The sequence below is a fragment of the Caloenas nicobarica genome, chromosome 1 (genome assembly GCF_036013445.1).
Source record: "Caloenas nicobarica isolate bCalNic1 chromosome 1, bCalNic1.hap1, whole genome shotgun sequence".
NCBI classification, from domain to species: domain Eukaryota; kingdom Metazoa; phylum Chordata; class Aves; order Columbiformes; family Columbidae; genus Caloenas; species Caloenas nicobarica.
In genome coordinates, this window is record NC_088245.1 from 81,891,183 (window position 1) to 81,915,117 (window position 23,935).

At 39.4% G+C, this 23,935-nt stretch overlaps 1 protein-coding gene across 1 annotated transcript in view; it reads right to left on the reverse strand.

Annotated features, from left to right (window-relative positions):
• Positions 1-23,935, reverse strand: part of PIK3C2G (phosphatidylinositol-4-phosphate 3-kinase catalytic subunit type 2 gamma) — a 199,692-nt gene that overhangs the window by 6,858 nt on the left and 168,899 nt on the right. The window contains exons 29-30 of the mRNA XM_065643202.1: positions 22,679-22,754; positions 15,275-15,369 (exon numbers count right to left, since the gene is read on the reverse strand). Of these exons, the coding sequence (XP_065499274.1) occupies positions 15,275-15,369; positions 22,679-22,754 (171 nt within the window). The remainder of the gene's footprint in view (positions 1-15,274; positions 15,370-22,678; positions 22,755-23,935) is intronic.

Consider the following 23,935-nt stretch of genomic DNA (forward strand, 5'->3'; position numbering starts at 1 on the left):
CAGCTTATGACTGAATCAGGAAAATAGAAATGAAATCATACAAGAACAAGGTAAAATTGCCTATCTTTAATATTTTACGTTCTGATGGAAAACCTCATAAGCTTCGACCTACTTTAACTAAGCTTAATCTGATACAAAGTCTAGCTCTCCCATTTTCCAGAGCAATGCATAGAAACTGGATTATAGTCAGTAAGCTCCTATTGATTTTAACCCTTAAGCAGCAGCGCTGATGCTAGAGAGAACCAACTGTTTCTAAGGGTGTTTCATAAAGCATATTACTACAGAAGAGCCAGGAACATTTCCTGCAGCAACATGAGCAGAACAGGATTCTTATAGTAACAGTCTTTCTGATCTCTCCCATCACACAGCTGCAATTTTCTCTTTTATTTTCCAGTTCAGATTACTTAATGATATTCCAGATATCCCATCTTATGGTAGCTCCTGGAGATCAGAGCCAATCTATTAACTAGGCTCAGTCATAAGCTAATGCTAGTGGGCAGAGTTTTTTTTATTAATTCTGAACAGCTGTAAGGTTATTCCTAAAGTAATATTACAGTTACTCAGAATACACATTGGCAGTATGAGAGGCTTTAAAAGAACACATAAGAAACATAATCATGAAAACCTATGGAACAGGTATCTTGCCAGGATATGTGACTTAGTACTTAGCTTATAATTAAGCAGAAACCTTTGTGTTGGTAACACAGAATAAAATCAGCACAAAATGGGGCATATCAAACCATCAGTAATTTTAATCCTATTACCAGCACTTTAAGCAGCAAGTTTACCTGACAGCTCATAGGCAATCCAGTGACAGGATGTAAATGAACATGCAGGCAAAAAGGAGATATCATAAAATGTTTGGAATGGATGAACCCAAAGCATTACACAGGCAGTTACATTTATATTTCCCATTGTAATTTTACCTGGCTCAGAATAATGTCATTTCTCAGATTCTGATTATTCACAGTATGTGTCTAGAAATATGGGACTTTCTACAGGCATTATCAACAACATATCCTTGTGATAGGAGAAACCAATGGTGTCCTAGCAATAAATAACTTCTCTTTTGGGAAGAAAAACAGTGCTTGTGTGTGTGAGCAGCCAGTTCTTGCACAAAATAAAAATCTCTGTTTTTTCTTATCTGAAATGATCCTCCAAGGCAAATGATGTGGTCAATTGCAAAGCTTGTTACTGCTATTGTTACCACTATACAACATAAAGGATGCACTACTCAAATCATTACGTATTGTCAGCACCATGTGAATGATTAATGCTATTAATGCTAAGCTCCCTGAAGTATCTCTGCTTTAAAAAATATGTGGAATTTAGATAGATGGGATTCAACAGCCAAAATAATACCATTAAATGGCAGTGAAACTAACAGGTACTTTCCTAGGACAGAGTAGTGTTTTGTTAATGCAGGATTTATAATTTACACTGTCCAGGTGAAAGCCCATCTCTATTGATCTAAGACTATACTAAAACTTCAATCAAGGATTACATATAACAGTAAATTGAACAGTCTCTTAAAAATCAGGAAGGAGAAAGAAACATAGCCTTAAATACCAGTCCGAGCAACCAGCATCCTAACTGTAATCAAGCTCTTCCCTTCTCAGTGAATAGATAAGCACCACTGTAATTTGGTCAACAGATTTCAGTTGTTTCTGACAAAAAAGGGAACATGGTTAAAAAAAAAAAGGGGAGGGGTGTCATTCTTGAAGAAGACCTTATCAGCTCAACTGCTGAAGCCCAGCACAACAGGGAGAGTCCTGTAAAATGTCAGGCTTTATAAATCATCCCAGCAGTGTATTGCCTAACCAGGGATCACGTCAGAGCTAGTTTTGAAAGCTGAGGTCAGCAGCAGCTGCAAAGGACAATGGGCTGAGAAGCCCAGATGGTCGGCAAAGGGCTACAAAGGTAACGAGAGAACGTCTGCACCCATCCAGTTCTGCTCCCCTTTGAGCTGCCCAGGTAAGACCGGGTGTAGTCACAAGTGCTGTGCCCCACTGCACACCTCAAGGCAACCAAAGCACAGATCGTGGCAGTGTTGTTTGCATTTGAAACAGGCATTTAAAACTGCAGGGGAAAGAATCCCAGCTGATTGCTGTGTGATTGTTTAACAAGACCGTGGTACCCAGAAGTGCAGGGAATGAATAAAAAAAAAAATCAGATAAAATTGTCACTAAGCCTCTGAGTTGCTCCTTGTACCCTGCTAGCAATGCTGGCACATCATCTGGCCTTCAGCCAACTAACCTTCCTCCACCAGCTGATTCCTTCCAAAATCTACAGAAGGCACTTTGCAGCAGTGAAACTACTTCCTCACTACCCCTCTGAATGTAGCTAAATACATGTTGAAAGAGGTGAGTGGGAGCAGAGGGTCAAGAGAGAAAATGAAAAAGGAGAATATTTTAATGATTCACAGAAGAAAATTCAAGCCAGAGCAGTTGCTCTGGGATCTTTCAAAACTAAAACAAAGCCACTTTTCATGAACAGTAGCAATCAGCAGCCAGGCTGTTGGAGGTGATTTAAACTGCAGCCACCTGAATTCCAACTAGAGATCCTAGTTCTGGCTGCTGGGCGTTGATTTCCCCGCTTCCACTCCTCGCTTTGCAGGTAATGTTTTCCCACTTCATCTTCCCTTGCCCAGGAAAGGCAAACAGGCCACTCCAAATTCCAGAACGGTCCCAATCCTCCATGTGCAGAGGCACTGTTATGCCATCAAGCCATCAAAAAGCTTCAGCTGAGCAATGTTCAAGCCAGGTCACACCTTCCATCTCTCACCTGCCCTCCCTGACTCCTGGTAGGACACAATACATCTAACGAGGGCCTCCAGCTGTTAAAAAGGCTCTGTCCCACCGCACACTGATCATCCAAAACTACAGCCGATGAGCGGGTACAAATCAGCCACAGCTTTACAAGGGCAGAGTATGGGTAGCTCGAATGATGAGTTTGTGCTGGTTTGTCTGTCGATTAGGCGCAATAGTTGAATCTTTCCTAGTGAAGAGCCGCCTTCACCACGGGGTTTCTTGAGACAGGCTTGCAACAGCCGTGGAAGGATTTGTGCTCTGCCAGACCCTCCCTAGCAGGGACCAAGCGGGATCTTGGCAGTTTTGCAATCATAGTGTGAAAACAGGAGCGGGATTAACGTGGCAGAAATATCTTTTTAAACCCAAAGTAGGTGAAATTTGGAGTAAACGGTTTCCTTAATACAATCGACAATGGCAGGCAAAAATCCCAAGTTTTCAGGCAAACTAGTCCTTTCTTGGGCTTTCATATGAGTTTGACCATTTTTTTGAATAAATGAGAAAGGAGAAAACATCAGGATTCTTTTTTCTTTCTAAAGATTATGTCTTCTGTCACATTACAGTGTCACATTTAGTGAGTAAAATCCCTTGATTACCCTTTCACTTCTAACTCAGACTGCATTAGCACATTTATAAACTTAGGTAAACATGAAGAATACCTGACCTAAACGCCAGACTCATTTGCGCCAAAGAATATCTGTTCTGGTGGGTCCATTATAAACAAAGAATAACATTTCTAACAGGCTTATGAGTGATTCTGAAATCCAGCAAAAACCTCTTTTGTTATTATTAACAGCTCAAAACTCACTGATCTCTGTCCATAATCCAGGCCAGAAGGAAAATCAAAGGGTACCTTAGGGAATGTCATTTTGCACTTTAATTGATCTGCAAAACCTTTATAGCTTGATTGGACTTGTGAACAAGCAAACAAAAAAAAGCAAAAAAACCCCCAACCAACCAAACAAAAGTTGTAGATTTAATTTGATTTATGTTTAAATCTGTAGTCATCTCACGAACCCCCAAATAAAGGAAGTTTACTTCCTTTAAAAGAAGTTACTCCCAATTTAAATCATGGTCTTAAATCTTTGATTATATATGCTTGTGAATAAATTCAAGCTCTAAAATGTATAAGGTGGAAAAGGTATAAAACCAAGCTCCCAACAGAAAGGCCATAGCTCTTGTTGTTATGCCTGTGGACAAAAAAACACCAGTGATTTTGATCTGCCAATAAAAAAATTTGAATTGAATTTAGAAGTTGACTCTTAGTGCTTTCTTCAAATACAAAGAAGCCATAACTGAACAATTTTATCAGAGAATGACCTGCTTGCTTGACCCTGATAATGACAGATGTTTTTAAGGAACTCAGTTACCACTGCCTCTATATGTGTTTAAAAAAGCGGTTTATTTTTGAAATGGTATTTTATTCTAAAGTCAGGCAGAAGGTGATTAAAATATTTAAGAATGAAGGGGAGTGAGGGAGGGGAAATAATATTCTGGATTTACTTCTCTCCAGATCCGTAATTCAATACTGGAAAACAAATAGAGACATGTATCTGTTATGGCTGTGTTCCAACCTTCACTTCAATTTTATTTTCCAAAACCAAAAAAGTATTGATATTTACTTACAGAAACCCACACACATAGGTTATGTCCTGTGTAATTTAATTTTAAATATACTAGATGTAGCTGGGAAATAATGGATGAAATTCAATTAATTTTTCCACAAGAATTACATTATCCTAATGACTTTTCTCCCTTGATCATTACTAACCATCCATGACTCTCTTTAAGGATGGATTCTTTGTTAGCATTATGAAAGGCCTAACTACCTCAAAATTTGCCATATATTAAACTATGCAATTTAGCAGCCAATATGAATATTGGGCCTTACTCATACGAATTTGAAGGAAAGTTTTACAATTTAAAAAAAAAGTACTTTGAGTATAATTTATTGTAAAGATTTAAAAACTCACCTCTTCCTAAGTGACATAAAATTTTCTTTTTAGGTCACTATTGCCTTAAATTTAAATCATGTCATCAGTTTCTCTCAGTGTCAGACATGCAGATATTTTTCCACCTTTTGTCCTAGAGTGAAACAGATTGATGGGTCCTGAACATTTGATAGTTCCAGCTGCTGTTAGCTGTTTCCCATTTTTCATTGTCAATCCTCTTGACAAAAAAAAAAAAATTAAAGTACTTGTATTAACTAATGCCACCTTTCCTCCTCTATAAAAAACTTCCTTTCTTCCCCTCCAAACTAATTTCCTGCACCTTTTTCAAATCTCAGTTGCTTTCTTCCCCTTCTTCAATGAAAAGGAGAAATCCAGGCTTTAGAAAGGTTTCTATTTCCATTGCTGCCCCCAAATTAAAAAAAAAAAAAAATTTGTTCGCTTTGTCCAAACTCTCAGTTTTCCTATCCTTTACCTTCATCTTGTATTTTTCTCTTACATGCACTGCTGTGAGAATTTATCTTCTACATAGTGATGAAAGGACTACAAAATATTCCTAATGTTTAATATTGAGATATCCTTATATCTTTAAAGATCATATCACTATAGTAAATGGTTAGAAAAAAATCTTCACAGCTACATAGCAAAATGTGTATATATTAAGTGTAGACGTGCAGCAGATTTGATTATTATCCAATAAGGGAGGATTAGAAAAAAAATCCACAGAAGAAATCAGCCTTGCACCCCAGTAATCTGTATAAATTACCTCTTGACTAAATTAAAACTAGAAAGAAATGTGGAAAAGCCATCACTGATGCTACATTGTCTTTCCCTTTCTCTGAGTCTCTGTGTAACTTAGCAGAGAAAGGCTAAACCCTGTCTTTGTAAGCTGCAGCTTAATTAACAAATACAGCCTCTGCCTTAGAAAAAGAACATCCTCTGGGCTAATTCTAAATTTAAAGAGCTGAGAAAATAATCAGCATTAAGACAACGATATTACAAAGCAAGAGGTTCCATCGAAACCAGATTAATAAGATATATAAGCCTTCAGGACAAATGGGATTGCTGTGTGAATGGTCAGCTGTCTTGTTACCTCATAAATCCTAACACGGGACTGAAGTCCCTTCCTTGTTTTTCCTTTGAGCTCTGCATATCCCAAAGCACTGAACACCTCCATTCTACCCTTCTATGAAGCTTTTAGTTTTCCTGTTACAAAGTACTTTCAAAGTACTTCAAAAGAAAATTAAAAATAAAATCACATTTGCAGTAATTAAATCATAATTACAAAAGAAGATAATCCACTATATCGCTATGGCGCACCCTGCACTGTCTGCTGTTGGCAAGACAAAACAGAAAAGCAATCAGCCAAGTGATTGCACAAATAAGGTATTTTTTCCCAAACAACTGCTTTTTCTCACCTAAAATTTGTAAACATTTAACTGCTTCTCTGCAAGGTAAGTTTTATTTTATTTTCTGATCCAAATTTTCTACCCCTCTTTACAGTGAGCAACTTCATTCTATTCCTACTTCTTCCCTATCTTGTGCATGCATCTGGGTGTGTACATGAACAGAGAAGACACGTTGTGACAGAGTTTCACTGACACAGAGGTCAATGGCAAAGCAACAAAAAAAAGAAATGAAGTTTATAACCTCAATTTAATGGAAATAAAAAGACATGTTGCTTCAGAACAACATATATTTTAGTATCAGCAAACTTCAGGAAAGCATTTTTTGGAGCAGGTATTTTCTATTATACCTTTCAGAAATCTGGTAGTGTCAGTGGAGCAAGGCTCCAGATGGCTTTGTCCTTTACTATGATATAAACACAAAGGTCCTCTATCCGTGTTACTGATTTCGATCCCCATATATATCTTACGCACTTGACGCAGTCCAGTACCTTCACCATCCTCATCAGCCTGCCTGGTCTGCACGTCCCTTCTCAGTGCACCAAGTGGGCAAACCGTGCCTAATGTGGGTGTTGCTCATTCAAGGAAAAACAGTGCTTTTGTCTCTGCAGTTTATTCCAGCCCTTTCTCTCCCAGGTGAAGTAAGACTTTTTTGGCAAAAAAATGTGCAGGTTTACTGGTTCAGCTTTTTTTGTAGTAGAGTAGCAAGGATGTGTGCAGTCTTGCCGTTAATAAAGCGTGGTATGCTGCTTTCCTAATGGGGAGAACTACGCTGGCAAAAAAAGGGGTCTAGAGCTGTTCTGAGTCACAAAATCTCTAAAGACTGAACCAACCAACACTGTCCAGGCTGTCAAATGGGAAAAAAACCCAACCCTCAGTCACTGAGATAGAAGGAAAGTGTCACAACTGACATCCTGCAACAAACACACCAGTTCTGGGCAAAATGTCAAGGTGTTGATCTATCCTGGCGCATGTGTGAGGTTGGTACATAAGTTCCCAGTACAGCCTCAGCAGATCTCTGTAATGCTGTGAAGGAGGGAGCCAGAAAGAGGCTGAACTCATCATACATCTCCTGGCTTGGCTTGGTTAAATTGCCCACACATTGGTGTCTGGCACCATCTGAGACACATAAGATGCCTGAGGTATCTGCACAAACTGTCAGACACAACACAGGCCTTACCTCCTCTTCTGCGGGGGTGGCTGGAGGCCAGATGGGATGTGTTAGGTCATCTGCTGTAAGTTTAGGAAAACGAATCGGGACTTTAGTCTCCAGTGACCAAAATGAGAGCTTAGCCATCTAGGCTAAGATCCAGTTTTTAAAATAGCGCTTCTTCGTGTCACCTCAGATGACAAAAGGTGTGTGTAAAGTTGGAAATATGACATAGGCTTTTTGGGAAACTGGCACCATTCTGGAGTGGTCATTGGAAGTCAAGCAAGGTACTTCATGGCATTCAAAACAGCCATGATCAGATAACTGAGTTCCACCACATCATATAGGTATGCATTTTCATTTCAAACTGAATCTCGCTCCAATTAGGCCCAGGCACACAGATAGTGGGGTTTTTGAAGTGAAAAAGTATTATCTGTTAAATAGTTAAAAAACCCAAGGTGTTTGTTTGTTTGTTTGTTTGTTTGTTCTTGTAAGGAGAAAGACAGTTCTAGGAAACAGGCTGGATCCCAAAAGAATCAGGGCTTTCAAAGAACTACGTAAAATGCTTCTGATCCGCGTCAGTCATCTAGAGAGGAAATCCTATCTAACTCTGCTTAAAAGAAGTAAATAAAATGAAAGCTGGCGTGTGATATCCACAAGGTCATAAGGGTTTCTCTTCCAAGCCTTTACTTCTATAGGGCTCTGAAACCAGAATCTAACACTTTCAGAAAGGTGAAGAAAGGAACTGAGATGAAGCTCTGACACCCTGTTTAAAAATAATAATGTATTGATTTGATAATCCAGAAAGAGCTGTATATTAGGATAGACAAAATCCCAAATGAAATGGGGAAGAGTCTGTACAACCACATCACTGTAACTGTCAGGTAAAACAGGCTCTTGCCTTTTACTGACCATCGGCAGTAGCCGACAAGTGCTCCATGTGAGTATACAAAAGTTACCAAGGCTGCAAAAATAATATAAAAGAAGGTGACTGTATAATCAGAAGTGTGAACATATGAAATGTACAACGCCTAGTAAAAAATTTGAGCAAGAATCACACAGAAGTTTTTTTTCCGAAACAGGAGGTGACAAGGTATGTTCTAGATTTCTGAACCACATGCTACATTACTATCTTCAAGTCATTTAAACTCTGCTTTTTTGCATAGATGAAAGAAATAAAGGTTGAGATGTGCTTTGAAATTATATTATTCTATGGATAAGCAATGTTGGTGCAGGGTGTAAAATGTAGAAAGCAGATTTCATGAACAAGCTTTTATTCCAGAATTACCACCAAGCCTGTAAAGAAACTACATTCCATTGCTTTCAACCTTGTATTATTGTTGTGCTTGGAACATTTAACTTTCAGATTAATATTTAGCTGCAGAATCTATTACACTGGTTGAGAAAAGACTGATCTAGTTTGGACCCTTAGAAACATATATCCCAGAATTTCTTTTCTCTTGAATAAAGCACAGAGGAGAAACAAATACTAAAGACAAATCCCCATTTTGCTTTTCTTTTGAAATCACCCAGGATTAACACCATTGCTGTTAGAGGGCATGAAAGAAAATTAGCCTTTCAGAAAAGAAACACAAGCAAATACTGCTCTGTTTCTTTTTGTCACGTACACATTCTTTTCCCTCCTTGCCTAGGCACAGATAGTAAGTAAAAATAAAAATGCATCAAGAAACAGTGACACTGTTATCTGTGTCTTTACCCTGCACTGTTTTTCTTCTCAAATTCTTAATTAGTTAAAAAAGTCTGTATATGCTTGATGCAGACTACTTTTAAATTCTCAAACTGTACAGAGCTCTTCTTTGGATTATTCTACAGCTTTCCATCTCCCTTTGTAAGAACACATTTCATTTCATTATATGATGCATGCAATTTCTGCTCCTTAATTACCTCTCATTACTTCTACTTACGCTCTTGCTCAATGTCCTAAATAATTCCTCTTGGACCTTGCTGTCCTCTCTGCTAATATTTGCACAATTTACTTGTGTCCTTGTTAGTCTGTTCTTAACTAAGTTTTAGTAACAATAAATCACTCCTGAAGAATCAATCACTTCCAAGTAACCCTACTGAGAACTATTCTTTGAACTTATATTCTAGTTTTAAAAAAACATCCTGAGAGAAATATTTTACTATCAAAGCCTTATAAAGATGAACTACTTTCTTTCTACACCATGACACCAGGATCTGGCCTTTCTCATTGGCATCTCTCATAGCAACCTCATGTCTCACCATTTGCTTGTTTCATCTTCACATTACTATGGGATATAGATCTGTACTTCCCTGAGGAAATACTTTTCATTTGTCCAAGCTGGTTGCAGGGTTCTGAAAATTACTTTTATTCTCTTGATCTTGCCCTATCTCCACTATTATTTTTAATGTTTTCTTCATTTGCAACCACTGACAAATTTAATTTATGTTCACCTTCATCTCCCAGATCACTCATGTTATTAAACAGAGCTCACTGTTTGTTGTTATGCGTTCTTTTTTTCTTTTTTTTCCTTTTTCTTTTTCCTCATTCAACACATTTCAGCTATGTAGGGAGTTACTCCCCTAAAAAATAGCAGTTAGAAGTTACAGCTGAGGCAGTACTGAGACTGTGACAGATTAAAGGGTTTAACAAGAAAGAGCAACACAACTTTCTGTACAACGTATTTGTCAAATACCTTTCATAACAAATATGCTGGAATCTAACAGTAATCCCTGTGCCACAAGAATAGACCTCATCTCTTCCCAATTTAAAATACTACTGAGTAGTAGTACCCTTTGTTAACAGGTGTTCAGCTAATATTCAGTCCAAAAGAGAACACAGTCTATCTAAGTTAATTTCCACTGATTTTTAAAGTAAAAGCATTTTCTATGAATATAAAATTAAATCCAAATTCTTTAGAAGCTACAGTTAGTACAAGAGCTTTCTTTCCACGGCTTTTTATTCTGTTTTTCTGTGCCAGTCTATGGAGAATTCCATCTGAATGTGTTACTTCCCTCCGTCAGACAAGCTGCTGATTTCATTCTGTCACAAATACTTTCTGGATAGCTTTTGTCCAGCTCAAAGAGATTTTTTTTACACTTGTTTTCCACCCCTGGATGACTGACCAGACTTGGCCCACCTATGCAACTTCTTCTCAGTCCCTGTTGGCTGATTCATGGGCTGCAGTAAGGAAAGCAGGATACACTCATAATGTTCCGAAATTATAATGTAGCTTTTTATTTAATTGGCAGGTACTGCTTTGCTGGCAGGTAATATATTTTCCATTTAAATCTATATAATTATATTCATAAAGTGTAAAAGTCAGTGGGCCCATGAGAGGAAAGATGGGAACTAAGACTGAAGAAAAAACCCCACGTGAAGCTAGAGACAAAACACAGCAAGGGCAGTGGAGCCTCTACTCAAAACTGTACATGGGAACTTCCCCACCGCCCTGCACCTGCAGGCTTAGAAATAGATTTCATCCTTGCTGTTTACAGAAAGTTTGGCTCCCACCTTTCTTCCCAAGGCATTTAAGCCATCACGTCTCACAAACATTTTTAGAAGTAATTTGTACTCGGATGGTGTAAGACATGAAATGGGAAGAGGCTGGATGTCTGTGCAAGCCTAAAGCTGATTACTAATTCGTCACCCACGTATCAGCTATCCCAGAATCATTAATCACCAAGAGTGGTACATGACAGCTTCAGAGCTTTTATAAAAAGAAAGCTGGAAGTAGTTTTGGAAAGTACTGTAGGAGGTTTTATTTTTCTCCCAGCAAATTTCCCCCCTGTAAAATTGGTTCTGAATTCATTACCCACACACGCTTCTGTAAATTCTAGTAACATTTTGCATTTTTTGGCATGGGGTTCAGGACAAGTTGGCTTTGTTTCTCCTCCCCACTAGCCCTGAGGAGTTATTCTGCCCACAAGAAGTAATGGGCAAAAATGTTTAGCAGCAAGGATTGAATGTTTAGCTGCTTATCTAGAAAAACAGGGCATGCCTGAAGTCATGGCAATGAAGCTGTCCGACAAAGCAGAGTTCCTTCTGAGCCAGCGCTGAACCACCGTTCTCTTCTGTTCCTCTGTGAAGCAGGAAAATAAATATACTAGCCAACCTTTTCTGAACTTCAGAAATGGCTATTTATTTTACCTCTGGTGTCTTTCTGAGCAGGCCCGGCAGAGCAGCAGGAGGCAGCCTGGCTGTTTCTGGCTGTGCAGGACTCAGCTGGCCCATAGTCTGCTCCATGTCAGGTCTGCTGTGGTCTTGACATCCCCCATTCTCTGTGTTGGTTAATACAGAGGAATGGAACGAGACTTGAGCATTTCAAGCCCAAAACCTATGTGTCTTTCAGTTTTCTTAAATCCACCTCCACAGCTTCTACACAGACCTACATTTTTAAGGTAAACTCTCAGACTTTCTTCTTATCACTCTTGTGCTCCTGTTCCTGTCTGCTGCCATTTTTCTGGGTATTGAGCTGCCACAATTGGACTACTTTTGTTCTTAGCTAACAAGTCCTTTCACATGCCAAAAGAAACTTCCCCCAGGGCTCCTGTGTCTTCCTCCTAAGACCACTTAGTGCACTTTGCCAGGTACTGCACTGTTGTGTTTGTAGAAGCAGCCTGCTCTGTTTCATCCCCTCCAGCTGTCACATCCTCCACGACTCCAGAGGCAAACTGTCCTGGTCTCTCCATATAACCTCTTTCCATTTTATTAAGGCAATATTGCCTGTACTGCCTATACATAAGGTGCCCAGTGTTGCACTACCTGCATTTGAGGAGGGCAACTAATGCCCCAAGAGGCTGACTTAAAATTATATAATATACATGTTTAGAAAATGGCGGTTTATTGGCTTTTATATGTTTGAAATTGGATTGAAATATTTTTTTTTTTCCTCAGCAGTCATGATGATACCGTTCAAATCACACATAGAAGCAGTGAGACTGATGTGAGTCACCTGACTTACAAAATCTCAGGATTCAAATAAAACTATGAATTGCTGAGAAAAATCTTGAGACTGAAACACTGTTAGTATCTTACAAATATCTATTTAACAGAACTCGTCTTCATTATGCACCCACAGTCTTAAACTGTAGACAAACATTTGCAACTAGTCTTAACATCTCTCTGTTCAAATAGTTTCTTTGGCTGCATTGTCGGTCTAGATGTAAGTATTTTCTCAACAAAGAAATATAGCTTATGCATAACATGAGGTTAGGTTAATGATCCTTTCCAGTCACAAAATCTATAAGACTGTTCTTCTCTATTGTTGGCCTCTGAAGATTTTTGGTGCAGTTTTCTTCAAGCAGGACTGGCTTTTGTAACATGACTGAAATTATTGCAGTGGTGAGAGGACATTCTGTGGCAGACACAGGGATGAGTGACGTACATCTGCAGCAAATCTGGAATATGTAGATGCATCAGATCAAATGTGCCTGCACTGTGGAGTCCATGCATGCACCCACATTAGACACACTTCTGGCAGGTCTGCACCAGAGCAATCCTCTCTCAAGTGCTATCCCGGTTTTTGTCTATGACTTCCCACGTGAACAGGGTTAGCTTAATGAAAAAATCCTGAAAAGCTATAGCATTGCACTCTTTTGACTTCTTCTTTTAAAGGACCTATGTGACACTTGACACTAGCTATAAACAACACCAGCTCCTATAGGGATTCTCTTGTGCATTGTATATTAATATAGGATTTGCAGAGCAGACGTAGATCTCCTATTAAAATCCCTAGAAGTAAACCCACACAAATACTAAATAAAATCTATTTACATGGATCAAGTCTCTATCAGAATTCCTGTCATTTCTGTGAAGTTACATTTGAGATTAATTTGGCCCACTACAATTATTTTCACATCTGAACACATCATAAAATCTCTATAAAGAAATAAAATAAATGGGGAAGAGCACCATAAAATTATTTACTATAAATTATGAAATAAAACAAGATAGCAAAATAACCTCTGCACAGATGAACCACTAAAATACAACTAGTGAGACTCTGCAAAAGACTGAATATACCTGAAATAGCTTTAACATGTCTTGAATAAGATATGACAGGTTACTTTTAGAATCCCTGTTCAGCTCAATCGAAAAAAAGAAAAAAAAGATAGAGAGAGAAGGGAAAGGAAAAGAAAAAGAAAAGAGAGCACATCAGAGAGATTGATCCATATGACTGGAAAGCTGAGAAGATTATTAATGGGATAAAGAACGTTTCTGTTATAGGTTCTCGTCTGAAGGCAGTCCAGCATCACAGTACCCCAAAGCACTACTATTTCATAATTTCAATCAGATGATGATGGATGGATGGCTGGATGGAAAGAAGGAATTGGAAGCCCAGAATTTAAAAACATGATTGCCTCAGTTAGGCTGCTAAAACAATGACCAGTTTTCAAGTCATGAATCATTGCTAGTCTTACTGAATTGGACTCCTACCACTTCTCCATAAATGCACTAAAATGGATTTGATTTAAGTTACCTACTTTCAAAAGCTAGACAATAACTTAAAGTTGTATTGTCCCTTCCCGTTATGAAGTAAACTGAACCCTGGATTTTATGTTTGTTATACACAGCTATCTATGCTATAATTTATTCCCATTTAATTAAATGGCTGGAACTTTCTAAGTTAAAGAACACAGTTAGAAACCTATATGCTTGAAATGGTGGAAACAAGGAGAAAGACTATTTCCAACATCTGTAGCTCTGTGTGCATCTCCACATCACCTGCTCGAACTCACACTGACATGGCGATCACTTAAGTATACCTGTCACCAACCAGAACTTTACCGGAAGTTTATCAAAGTCACTTAGCTTTAAAAAGCACAATAGAAAAAATAAAGAGGTCTTACACTATATCCTGAGGGTAAAGTTTGTATAAATTGGACCTGTCAGCGGAGGCTGATCTCACCTGCCAAGGTGGCACACAGGAAATGAAAGACAAGTCTCTCAGGACAGAGATGTATTGGATGTTATAGATCAAAGTGAACTTGCTTGAATTGCAAATCAGAAGCCAGAGTGGCCAACAGAGAACAGTTGGAGCTACGTAAGCCTCATGTGTCTCATACAACTAATTAAATATTCAGCCTCATTTTATTATTGGCTGATGTCCACACAAGCTCCTCAGTTTGGCCCCATTTAGGGAAAGCGATTGCTATCCACTTTGGGATGGAGGCAGCATCAGTGTATGCAACGAGAACCCAGAACAGCTTTAATCTCCTAGCTAAACAAAGATACTGAAGGATCTCTCTCCCGCAGCCATTACTTGGGACTTGAGCAATTGGGAATCCTGGAGCACATCTAGGTGGTCAAATTCATGACGAAAGAGCACCAGGCTGCTTCAGCCGGGAGATCGCACACGGCACCAGCCAGATCTCTCAAGATCTCCCCGTCAGCCAATTTCACCTGCCTTGTGCTGCGGGAGCGCTGCCAGCTCCCCCCTCTCGGAATCTGGCTCCAGGAACACGCTACATTTACCACTCAGCCTCGTGACAGGCAGCGTGTTACAAAGCTGCGCATCGCCCCACCATCGCTTCTTAAAATACACCACTGCTCCCTCTGCTGAGGTCTGCTTTCTTCGTAGACCAGCCATGTCAGACTTGAAAGAAATGTTACGGATAATCAATCAATAATGCCAGGCTGACATCCTACAAAAAGTCACACCGCTGCATGATGCCTTATGTCTGACTGGTTTCAAAATGCATCGGCTGCAAAGGCCAAAACAGTCATCAAAATTGGTTTTCTATATGGCCTGGAAAACGCCATCACCAGCCATGCAGTTTCTGTATCTGCCCCATACTTGTAACCATATTGAGTGAGCTCAAAGGAAGAAACTAAGTCTTTAATGCTGACAGAACAGCAACATTGTTATTTTGAGGTAAAATCAGTTATCCCAGAAAGGGCGTTTGAGGATTAATGTTTTCACAGTACTCTGAAAATGCAAGGACTTATGAGTTACAGACTATGATAAAAATACTCACTATGTTCCTCATGTGTTTCAACATTATTGTCAGACGGCTGCTCTCGTAGGATATGACTAATTGTACTCCAGGCTTATGATCAGTTGACTGAGGACCTAAAAAAGGCCAGACAGTTTGATTTTTGAGTTAACAGCTCAGCAGAAGTACAGCTGTAAAATTTGCAGTACACATGAACTAATACATAAAAAGGGCCTATCGCGTGTTTAAATCAGGAATGAAATTAGGAAACATGGATAAGGAGTGTGATGGAAGAAAGTGGTCTGACACGCAGTGCTCCTTTTCTTTCCTGTTTATACATTGATAGTGAGATATTTTTGATTTCTAATTACCATCAACTTGAATTTCAGTAGGAAATTTATGCTTGAGCAGTAAATAATCGAGTGGGGGTTGAGGTGGCAATAATTGATGACACTAGTCAGTATTGTTGCAATTCTTCTGTCTTGTTAAAAACATTGGATTACTTTTTTTTCATTGCCCAGCAGAAAGGAAAGGAAAAAAAAAAAAAAGAAGAAGAAAAAAAAAAGAGCAAGTTTTCAGACCAGTTCCAAAACAACGTTATAGAAACAACATCTATATCTATCCTACTCATTCTGTATTTTTCCTGTTCCAGGCTGGTTTTCATGCAGCCCATTGCTTTCATAGATTTTTCTACTAAGATGCATTTACAGAGTTTGATTCCGTTCCCACTGAAATAAAACATTTTTCAGTTTCCAAGCAAGAAGGATCAGTCTTAAAATGTGGAAGAAATGACTAAGCATATCTTGTTCCATCTTTCTGCTGGAGGCATTGAGCCAGCTGTCTTCACTGCCAAAAAGGTGTGTCCTTGCAGCTGAGTAAGTAACGTGGCTTCCCTGTCCCACAGAGACAGCAGAGAAAATACAGATGGCTTTTACCACAGTATAATATATACACATTATACAGGTAACGGTGAACACAACAACCTTTTCTTGGTATCTTCTTGACCTTCTTATTTGGCAGCGCTAAGCCTGAGCAGGGTGGACATGAGCCATTTTGCAACACTTGTCCTGAGACACGGGGTCATCCCCATGTGTTGATCACCAAAGACAGTCCAGACACTGCCTGTGCGAACTAGCCTGGTTTTACTTATGCAAACAGGACTTCATTTAACTAGACCAAGGCTGTATTACAACCAGTATTATATATTTACAATACTTGGCAAAATAAGAACTAAACCCTGCTAACCTTATAATGATCTCTTATGAGCTGGGCACTGTTCTGCCTGCCTCCCTGTTAAAGAAGTAGCTGAACTTGAGACCCCAGATGGAGAAGTCCTGTGTCCCTGCATGCACACTGAGATCTGCCACCGACACAGCAGCCTGAAACCCACCGCAGAGTGGGATAACAGCACGAGACAAAACGATATAGTCGTAATTAGCTCTTCAAATAGAAACATATCTTTTAAGTCACAGAAGGAATGAGAAAGGATGATGGGAACGGAAGAACTGCCATCACACGCGAGGCTTATGCACTAGCGAGAAGAGGCTTTTTAGAGAGTATCGGGACAGTTCATCCTCGGTAGCAGGCAGGACTCTCACGTTGTCCTTTCAGCCTCAGCAGACACCCGTGCGCTCTCTGTCGTGCTCCTGCTCCCTCTTTTCCACGCGTGTACCAGAGCTGTTGCAGACAGGGTCGTACAAGCAAGTAATCAAACTCCCTCCTCTCGGCCTTTACTCTGTTATTCAGCGGAGGAGGAAGCAGAGGGGAAGTTGTAATGAATAAGCCATGTTGGCTGTATTTTTCTGAAGAAACCAAATGTGTAATCTCTGGAGCGAACACAGGCTAAGATAACCGCTAAGCAGACAGCATTACAGTGGTGTCACGTACTATTGACAGCCAGAGAGCTAGTGCAATTCCCATTTATCCTAAGGAACGGAATTCAAATGAATTAAAAGTAACACAGTTTGTACATACAACTGCCATAGTATATTTTTTCCAGGCAGCCTGGATATCGACACTTCTCAGTTTCTGATGTTTGGATTGGAATTGTAGAATATCAATCTATCTCACATGTCTTCCCTTTAGAGACTACAAAAATACATTTTTAATCACATCCTAATTAGAGAAGGGCTGAAATAGACTCTCGAAGAATTGAAATCTTATGAAGAAATCACTAAGCTGAGACTTAGAAAACCAAGGTGCAGTTCTTCATTTGTCAATCTCCTTTATGAACTTTGACAAATCACTTAGCCAGACTCCACTTTATTTCATTTTGTTGTGTTTGCAAATAAGGACAGGGAGTGATAGGAGATGAAAACTCCATGAACCAGACAACGCGGAGTTTTTTCCAGGGTAACTAAAAGCCCACAAAAATAATTTCTTCCCGCCACCATGCAAAAGCCATTTCACCATTTTTTTTTTAAAGTTGTGGTTCCTTTTTCCTCTAAGTGGCAGCAGGAAAGGCAGAGTCCTAGACCATTAAACATACTGTAGCATAAGGGAGTTGTGTTTTAACATAAGGGCACAATTGACTTGCGGGGCTCTGTTAATTTTGCGAGTTGCAGTGGGTCATCCTGAGTGTTTTAGCAAGAGCAACAGATCTCAGAGGCTAAATTACATCGTTAGAATTCAGCTGAACACTGTGCCTTTCCTCTCATACTGGTACTACCAGTGCCTTTTTCTGAATTAAGATTTATACTGTGAGTGCTTATATCCGGTCAAGGAATTTCTCCATGGGAGTTGGCATTTTCATTTAGAAAAAAAACCCCCGAATGTTAAATAAGTTTCTAACTAAGCTGAAAATAATTAAAAACATGGGAGGAGAAGATGCATTTCTAATTGGGTATGTGAAATGTAGTCTGAAACAGACACTGTGGGCATAGCTATTAATATTACTAAAATATTTGTTCTTATTAGATAAATACGGCACTAACAAAAAAATAAAAAAAATAAAAGGAAGGTAAAGAAAAAAATAACAGTGCAGGGAATCTGACAAACATGGAAGAAAATTCTATCACTTGTATTTCATAATAAAGTCTGCTTGGGCAGATGGACCTGAGCTCAGGCCCTGCATTTTTAGGAACCGTCATGCTCTACTTGCACTCCTTTATAGGCCAAGACCAAATGCTGGTCTGTTGTAGACACAGGACAGAGCTCCACTGACTTCAGCTGAAGCAAGATTTCCCTCCCAGGGGTTGATTCTTTGCTCACTGGTGTCAATGCAAAAGCTGTCAAATATCAAATGAGGACCCTAGAGTTTGGCTGCCCGCAGACAGAATGGCACTTGTAGCATTTTTCTATATGTTTTGTGCTTGTGTGTCCCAGCACTCTGCAGTGGAAGTTGGCCACCGGCCCCTGCTGCAGAGAAACTCAAACATTGTGCCAGTTCATAATCTCTTCTATCAAGGAACATTAACACTAGAAAACTGTGGGTCCGTTCTTCTTTTTGAATGACCGAATTAAGGCAATTAGTGTTCAAATTTCTACGGAAGGTGGAATGATCTTCAGAATAGCGAAGTATGCAGTTCTCTTCTCTATCTACATGGTCTTTCCTAGCATGCAGAAGAGCTACCAGCTCTATATTCTATAATTTGTGTAATGTTTTCATTAGCAGCATTTTAAAGCAAGCACTGCATTACACTTTGCACAATGCATGAGAAATAAACAGTGAGGAAGGTGCTACACAGAAGACTGACAAAATCAACAGGGAAACCATAATTTCATAATACACTGCATTTTACACGTGGACTGCAAAGCAACATGAAAGCACTAATTAACTAAGTATCAGAGCACTAGCATTAAGCAGTTAAGTATTATTCTGTATTCTGGACCCTCTGATTTGTCTTAGACTCTTTTTTCTTGGTGACAGCTTGTTTCAACACCTGGCACCAAAAGATACTGGAACCTGTTTGGTTTTCCAGGGCCAGGGCTGAATGCCCCAAGCCAACCAGCTGCCTTCTTTAGCTACAGCTTGGGTTTACGAGCCTCCAATGTACCCAGCTTCGGATACTCAGCTGTAAATACCTTAACTCACTGTTTTCACCCTGCCAGCCAACAAGAGGTGCTTATGGCCAGCAAAACAGCCTACATGCAACTGAAGTAGGAATGCAACTTGCGGCAAAAGCTTTACACTGAGAACGAGCAACTGCAGCAGATCGAAACACTACGTAACGTGAGCAAAATAGCTGATTCTCCTGAGGAACTACTCAGGAAGACTGCAATTCTGCATGGAGAGGCGTACTGTACGGTATTATTTTTGAAAAGCTTGGATCTTCCTTTAGAAGGACACAGAGCCGGTTTCACTGCTGCGCTGAATGGAGAGCAGCCCTTGAAATGAGTGGAGCACTAATCAAACACACCAGAACTGGACCCGGGTTGTGCACTGTTATAACAAACAGCAAAGGAGACTTCATGATTTCATAACTTCGGCAAAACAACCTGAATTATTAATATTTTCAGGAGAAGCAAACTCAAGAGAAGAAAAATAAACAAGATTGATATAAAAATGATTTTGACAGATTTTCTTTCTTCTTTTTTTAAAAGGGTCTTTATAAAAGGCTGTATGTGAAGTCATTGCTGATACCTGCTCTCACTCCCTTGCAGTGAGCTCAGTATAATGAAATACTGACAATATTCAGTATAATTCAGAATTCACCCCACCGGGAGAACTGAATCAGTATTCATGTCAAAGTAAATTTAGCACTGATTTTTAATCTCTTCATTGCTAGGAGCACAGTACAAATTCATAAATTTTAATTTTTATTTTACTTTAGTAAGTGTAATTACTTACAACATTTGGAAATTAAAGCAGTGTAAGAGAAAGATGCTGTCTTGATCAAAATTCATAACCAGCCTCTATCAGGCATTCATTTTTTTTTTTTATTGATCCTAACTAAGACACAGATGATTTGCTTGTGTAAAGGCTGAGAGAGAAATCACCAGATTAATGGAAAGCTACAGTCCGTATTAAACCTGAGATATTCTTCAAATCAGGCAAAAATTAAGGCCCTTATAAGCTCATAAAGCAATGAAAGCTGTGGGTGAAAGACATATTATTTTCATGGAAATTACTTCTCTCCTGCAGGTTCAGTGAACTTAATTCCTGCCCCAGACAGACTCTGGCATTACTACAGGCCTTAGTTTCAAATGAGGAGTGTTTCAGTGCACCCTCAGCAAACAAGAGCCCCCAGGGCCACTGTGCTCCTCCCAGCAGCTCCTGGTTTGCCACCTGGCAGCTTGGCATGATCAGCCACCTCCTGCCTTAGCTGGACTCATGTCTTCTCCTTCTCACAGGACGGACGATAACAGGGTGCAGAATGCCATGCAGCAAAGATCTAAATGAGCTGGCTGGGGTATGGCAACAGTCGAACTCCAACAGTGAAGGCTGAAACATGGACTAACATATATGAAAATAATTTTTCAGGTGGGTAATTAGCACATGCATGGGTTTGTAGCTGAGCTAGCCCATTTACAGCTCAGCTCACTCACTTCCACAGTTCACTGCAACTGATGGCTGACCAGGAGCAATCCCCTCCTTGCTGACCAGAAGTGGTGCAATACCCAGAGCAACTCAGCCCATTAGTCATGTTCTCTGTTTTTCGAGTCTAAACTCATTGGGTCCTGATTTGGACCCTGTGTGCTATGGGTATTCTATTGATAAATGACAGTGATGAATTTTCTAGGCCAAAGGGAGGTTTTGTTTTATTTTGTTTTTTTTTTCTCTCCTGTACTAAACAAAGGTTTTGCCCTAAGTCTAGAACTTTAAAAGGCAGAGTTCCTGAGAGGAAAAAAATAATCCCTCTGTAACCATACTGCTTGAGGCCAGAGACACATTAATCTCCTCCGACCAGGTTGTGACCTTCACCTCCACTAACTGTACAGTGAACCAGCAAATTGGGTTACCTGTCACATAGCTTTTGTCAAACACTCACTAAACACATCCTTAACTCTGTTTCTTTATCCTCTTCCCTGATTTTGATGTTGTTGACAACAAAAATAAAGGGCTTACCCTTCAGACTATATTGGCTTGGGACACCGCTGCAGGAATTATGAGACTATAATTTATTTCTCAATTTTATTACAGATTCAGTTCATGCTTTTGCATAAGACTTTTACATCAAGAATCTCTGTAATAATTAGGTATCTAAACATTAGTGAAATGTCAAAATCCTTCTGAACACCTGAGACTTTAACTCCTTTATGCCTCAGCTCACTCTCACATGTCTGCATCTTTGGTTGAAGAGTCTACAGAGATTGGCAGCCCACAGAGCCAGACTACATGTTACATTTGAACTCCGGTTTGGATTTTCTGTGACAAAATTTAGCCTTGTATATTTCTAACACCTAGAATATCTTTGCATTATCTCCTCATTTCTTTGTAAAAGTTAGAGCAACCGTTAGTAATTTCCAATAGACATAATGGATTTAATATGATAATGGCATGCCCTAATCAAATAAACTCTACACAGGGGGAATCTTCCGAAGGCTGAGAAGCCAGAATGGGATTTATTTTGTTCTGATGGATTTAAAAAAAAGGTCCCAGCAAAAGAGATAATGAAGCCTCTGTCTGCAGAGAGATTAAATTAACTTAATGGACATGCAAACTAAAAATGCAGAGATACTTTTGCTCCTTGTTGAAATGCGAATAACTGGTGATCTTGGAAACTATCCTATCACTTGGAGCATGTACCAACCAGCTGAATTATTGTGGTGCACAGTGCAGCTGCAGGCTTCTCTATGAGATTTTGTTTTGCCTAAAAGCTGCCTACGGAAGATTATTCTCAGTGCAGAACTAGTGCAGTGGAAGACAATAAACATTCACAGTTTACATTTTACGGTTTTTGTTTTGGCTCTTAATGCTGTAATACCAGAGATTAGATTAAATTAGGTGCTGGAGAGAAGAGGGAAATGGGTTAAGTATTCGGATAGGCTAAAGGAACAATGCAGAATCTCATTTAGTAAGAAGTGAATTACCACTATCATTAATAATGTATGCCTAGGCATTAACATAATGTTCTGCTATTTACCTGCTCCACTCACTGTGGAAATGACTTTAGAAGTCATCCCTAATTTTCTTTGCTTGTCCAAGCACACATTGTGCTTTGTCATGACTTAGATCTTTTCTTCCAGACTCTTCTCCGAAGATCTTGTTTTGTAAAACAAGAAACCTACCACAGTTTGTGTAAATAGGCTTTTACTTTGCATATAGGTATGTTTATTCAAAAATAAATGAAGCAAGGCTGAGGAGAATATGCCAAAGCAAGCTACAGGTCACATTACTAACACATTTTCAGAGACCTTAAGAAATCAGGAATTATTTTTTAGTATCTTTATATCTTTAAAAAAAAGCAGCCACCTAAACACTTTAGAGTCACCTTTGCATTATTATATTTAATATTATTAAAGAAGTTCTTCTTAGAAAACAAATAAGATTGGTAATCCACATACCTGAAGTCACAGGTGATGAATCTTCCGCCAAGGTCTTTTTGGACCAATTCAGGAAGAAACTGAGTACAAGCTCATTCTGAAATAAAATAAAAATACTTTAGGGAATATCATATGTTGTGCTCTGTTCCTTAAATTACTCCTCTCTGAGCAGACTGCTGGTAGGCTCCTAATGTGTATATTTGGGTTAGTGATAAAGGGGATCCGTTCCCTTCTGATCATGGGCAACAACCCCAGGGAATGACTCCCATACGGGCACTGGGAAGACAACGGTGCCCCTTACCACTGGCTCAGGGATGCTGCATTGCTGCCTACCTGGCCCCCTTCTGTGAACACACTTCCAAACAGCAACGTGGGCCCTAGATTTGCATCCTTGCTTGATCCCTAGTGTCTCAAGATATGTATTAGCAGCTGCAACTACTTTTACAGAGCAGCCCATCTGTGAAGCAAATGCAGGAGAACGTCTTTACTGTGTATTGTGTAGTCAGCATGAAATTTGCCCTTGGCACAGGACCAGCCCCAAGCATCTGACCTAATGTGTGCCTCCCTGAGGCTGAGATACTGTGCGCACCTCCCTCACGTGGTGTCTTAATGGACACTCACACGGAAAAGCTTCATACAGAGTAAACTCCTACCCGAAACCAACAGGGAGTGAAAGGGATGATCATATTTCGCCATCCTGTTTAAAAGAGTAATCCACCTTAGGTACTGCACTATAACTTTTATTTTTATGTACTGACCTGTACTGCTCTACTGAACATACATAACAAGTAGTTACATTCAACTGTATAGAATTAAAACAATAAATCAAATCCCCAGATTTGAGTATTGTGCAAGGCAATAAAAGGTGAATACTGAAATGGACTCTTATGATTCTGAATCATAGGTGGACAGTAATTGCATTTTATTAGCTTTTTCATAAAGCTGTATTTCAGAATGTCCATTCTTTAGGATGGTTAGAATTGCTACATTCATACTGATGTGACTTGGACTGACACTGTAATGAATGGGTAGAACAAGAGACTTTTCAGATTCTAGCATTAAAATGTCACCATTGTTTTTTTCCAGGCCATGGAAAATAAGGTGTCTCTTATCAGCAAGATGCAGTTCAAGTAGCATTTGTCTTATTTCAATTTGACAAGATATGGCATGCTTTGTGCAAGGAAAAAGGAAAAGGAAGACTTCAGTTCAGCTAGTGAGGAGTTAACATGTGGTTACAGCAGACAGAGGAACAAGATGTGTATGTTCAGCCCAGAGACA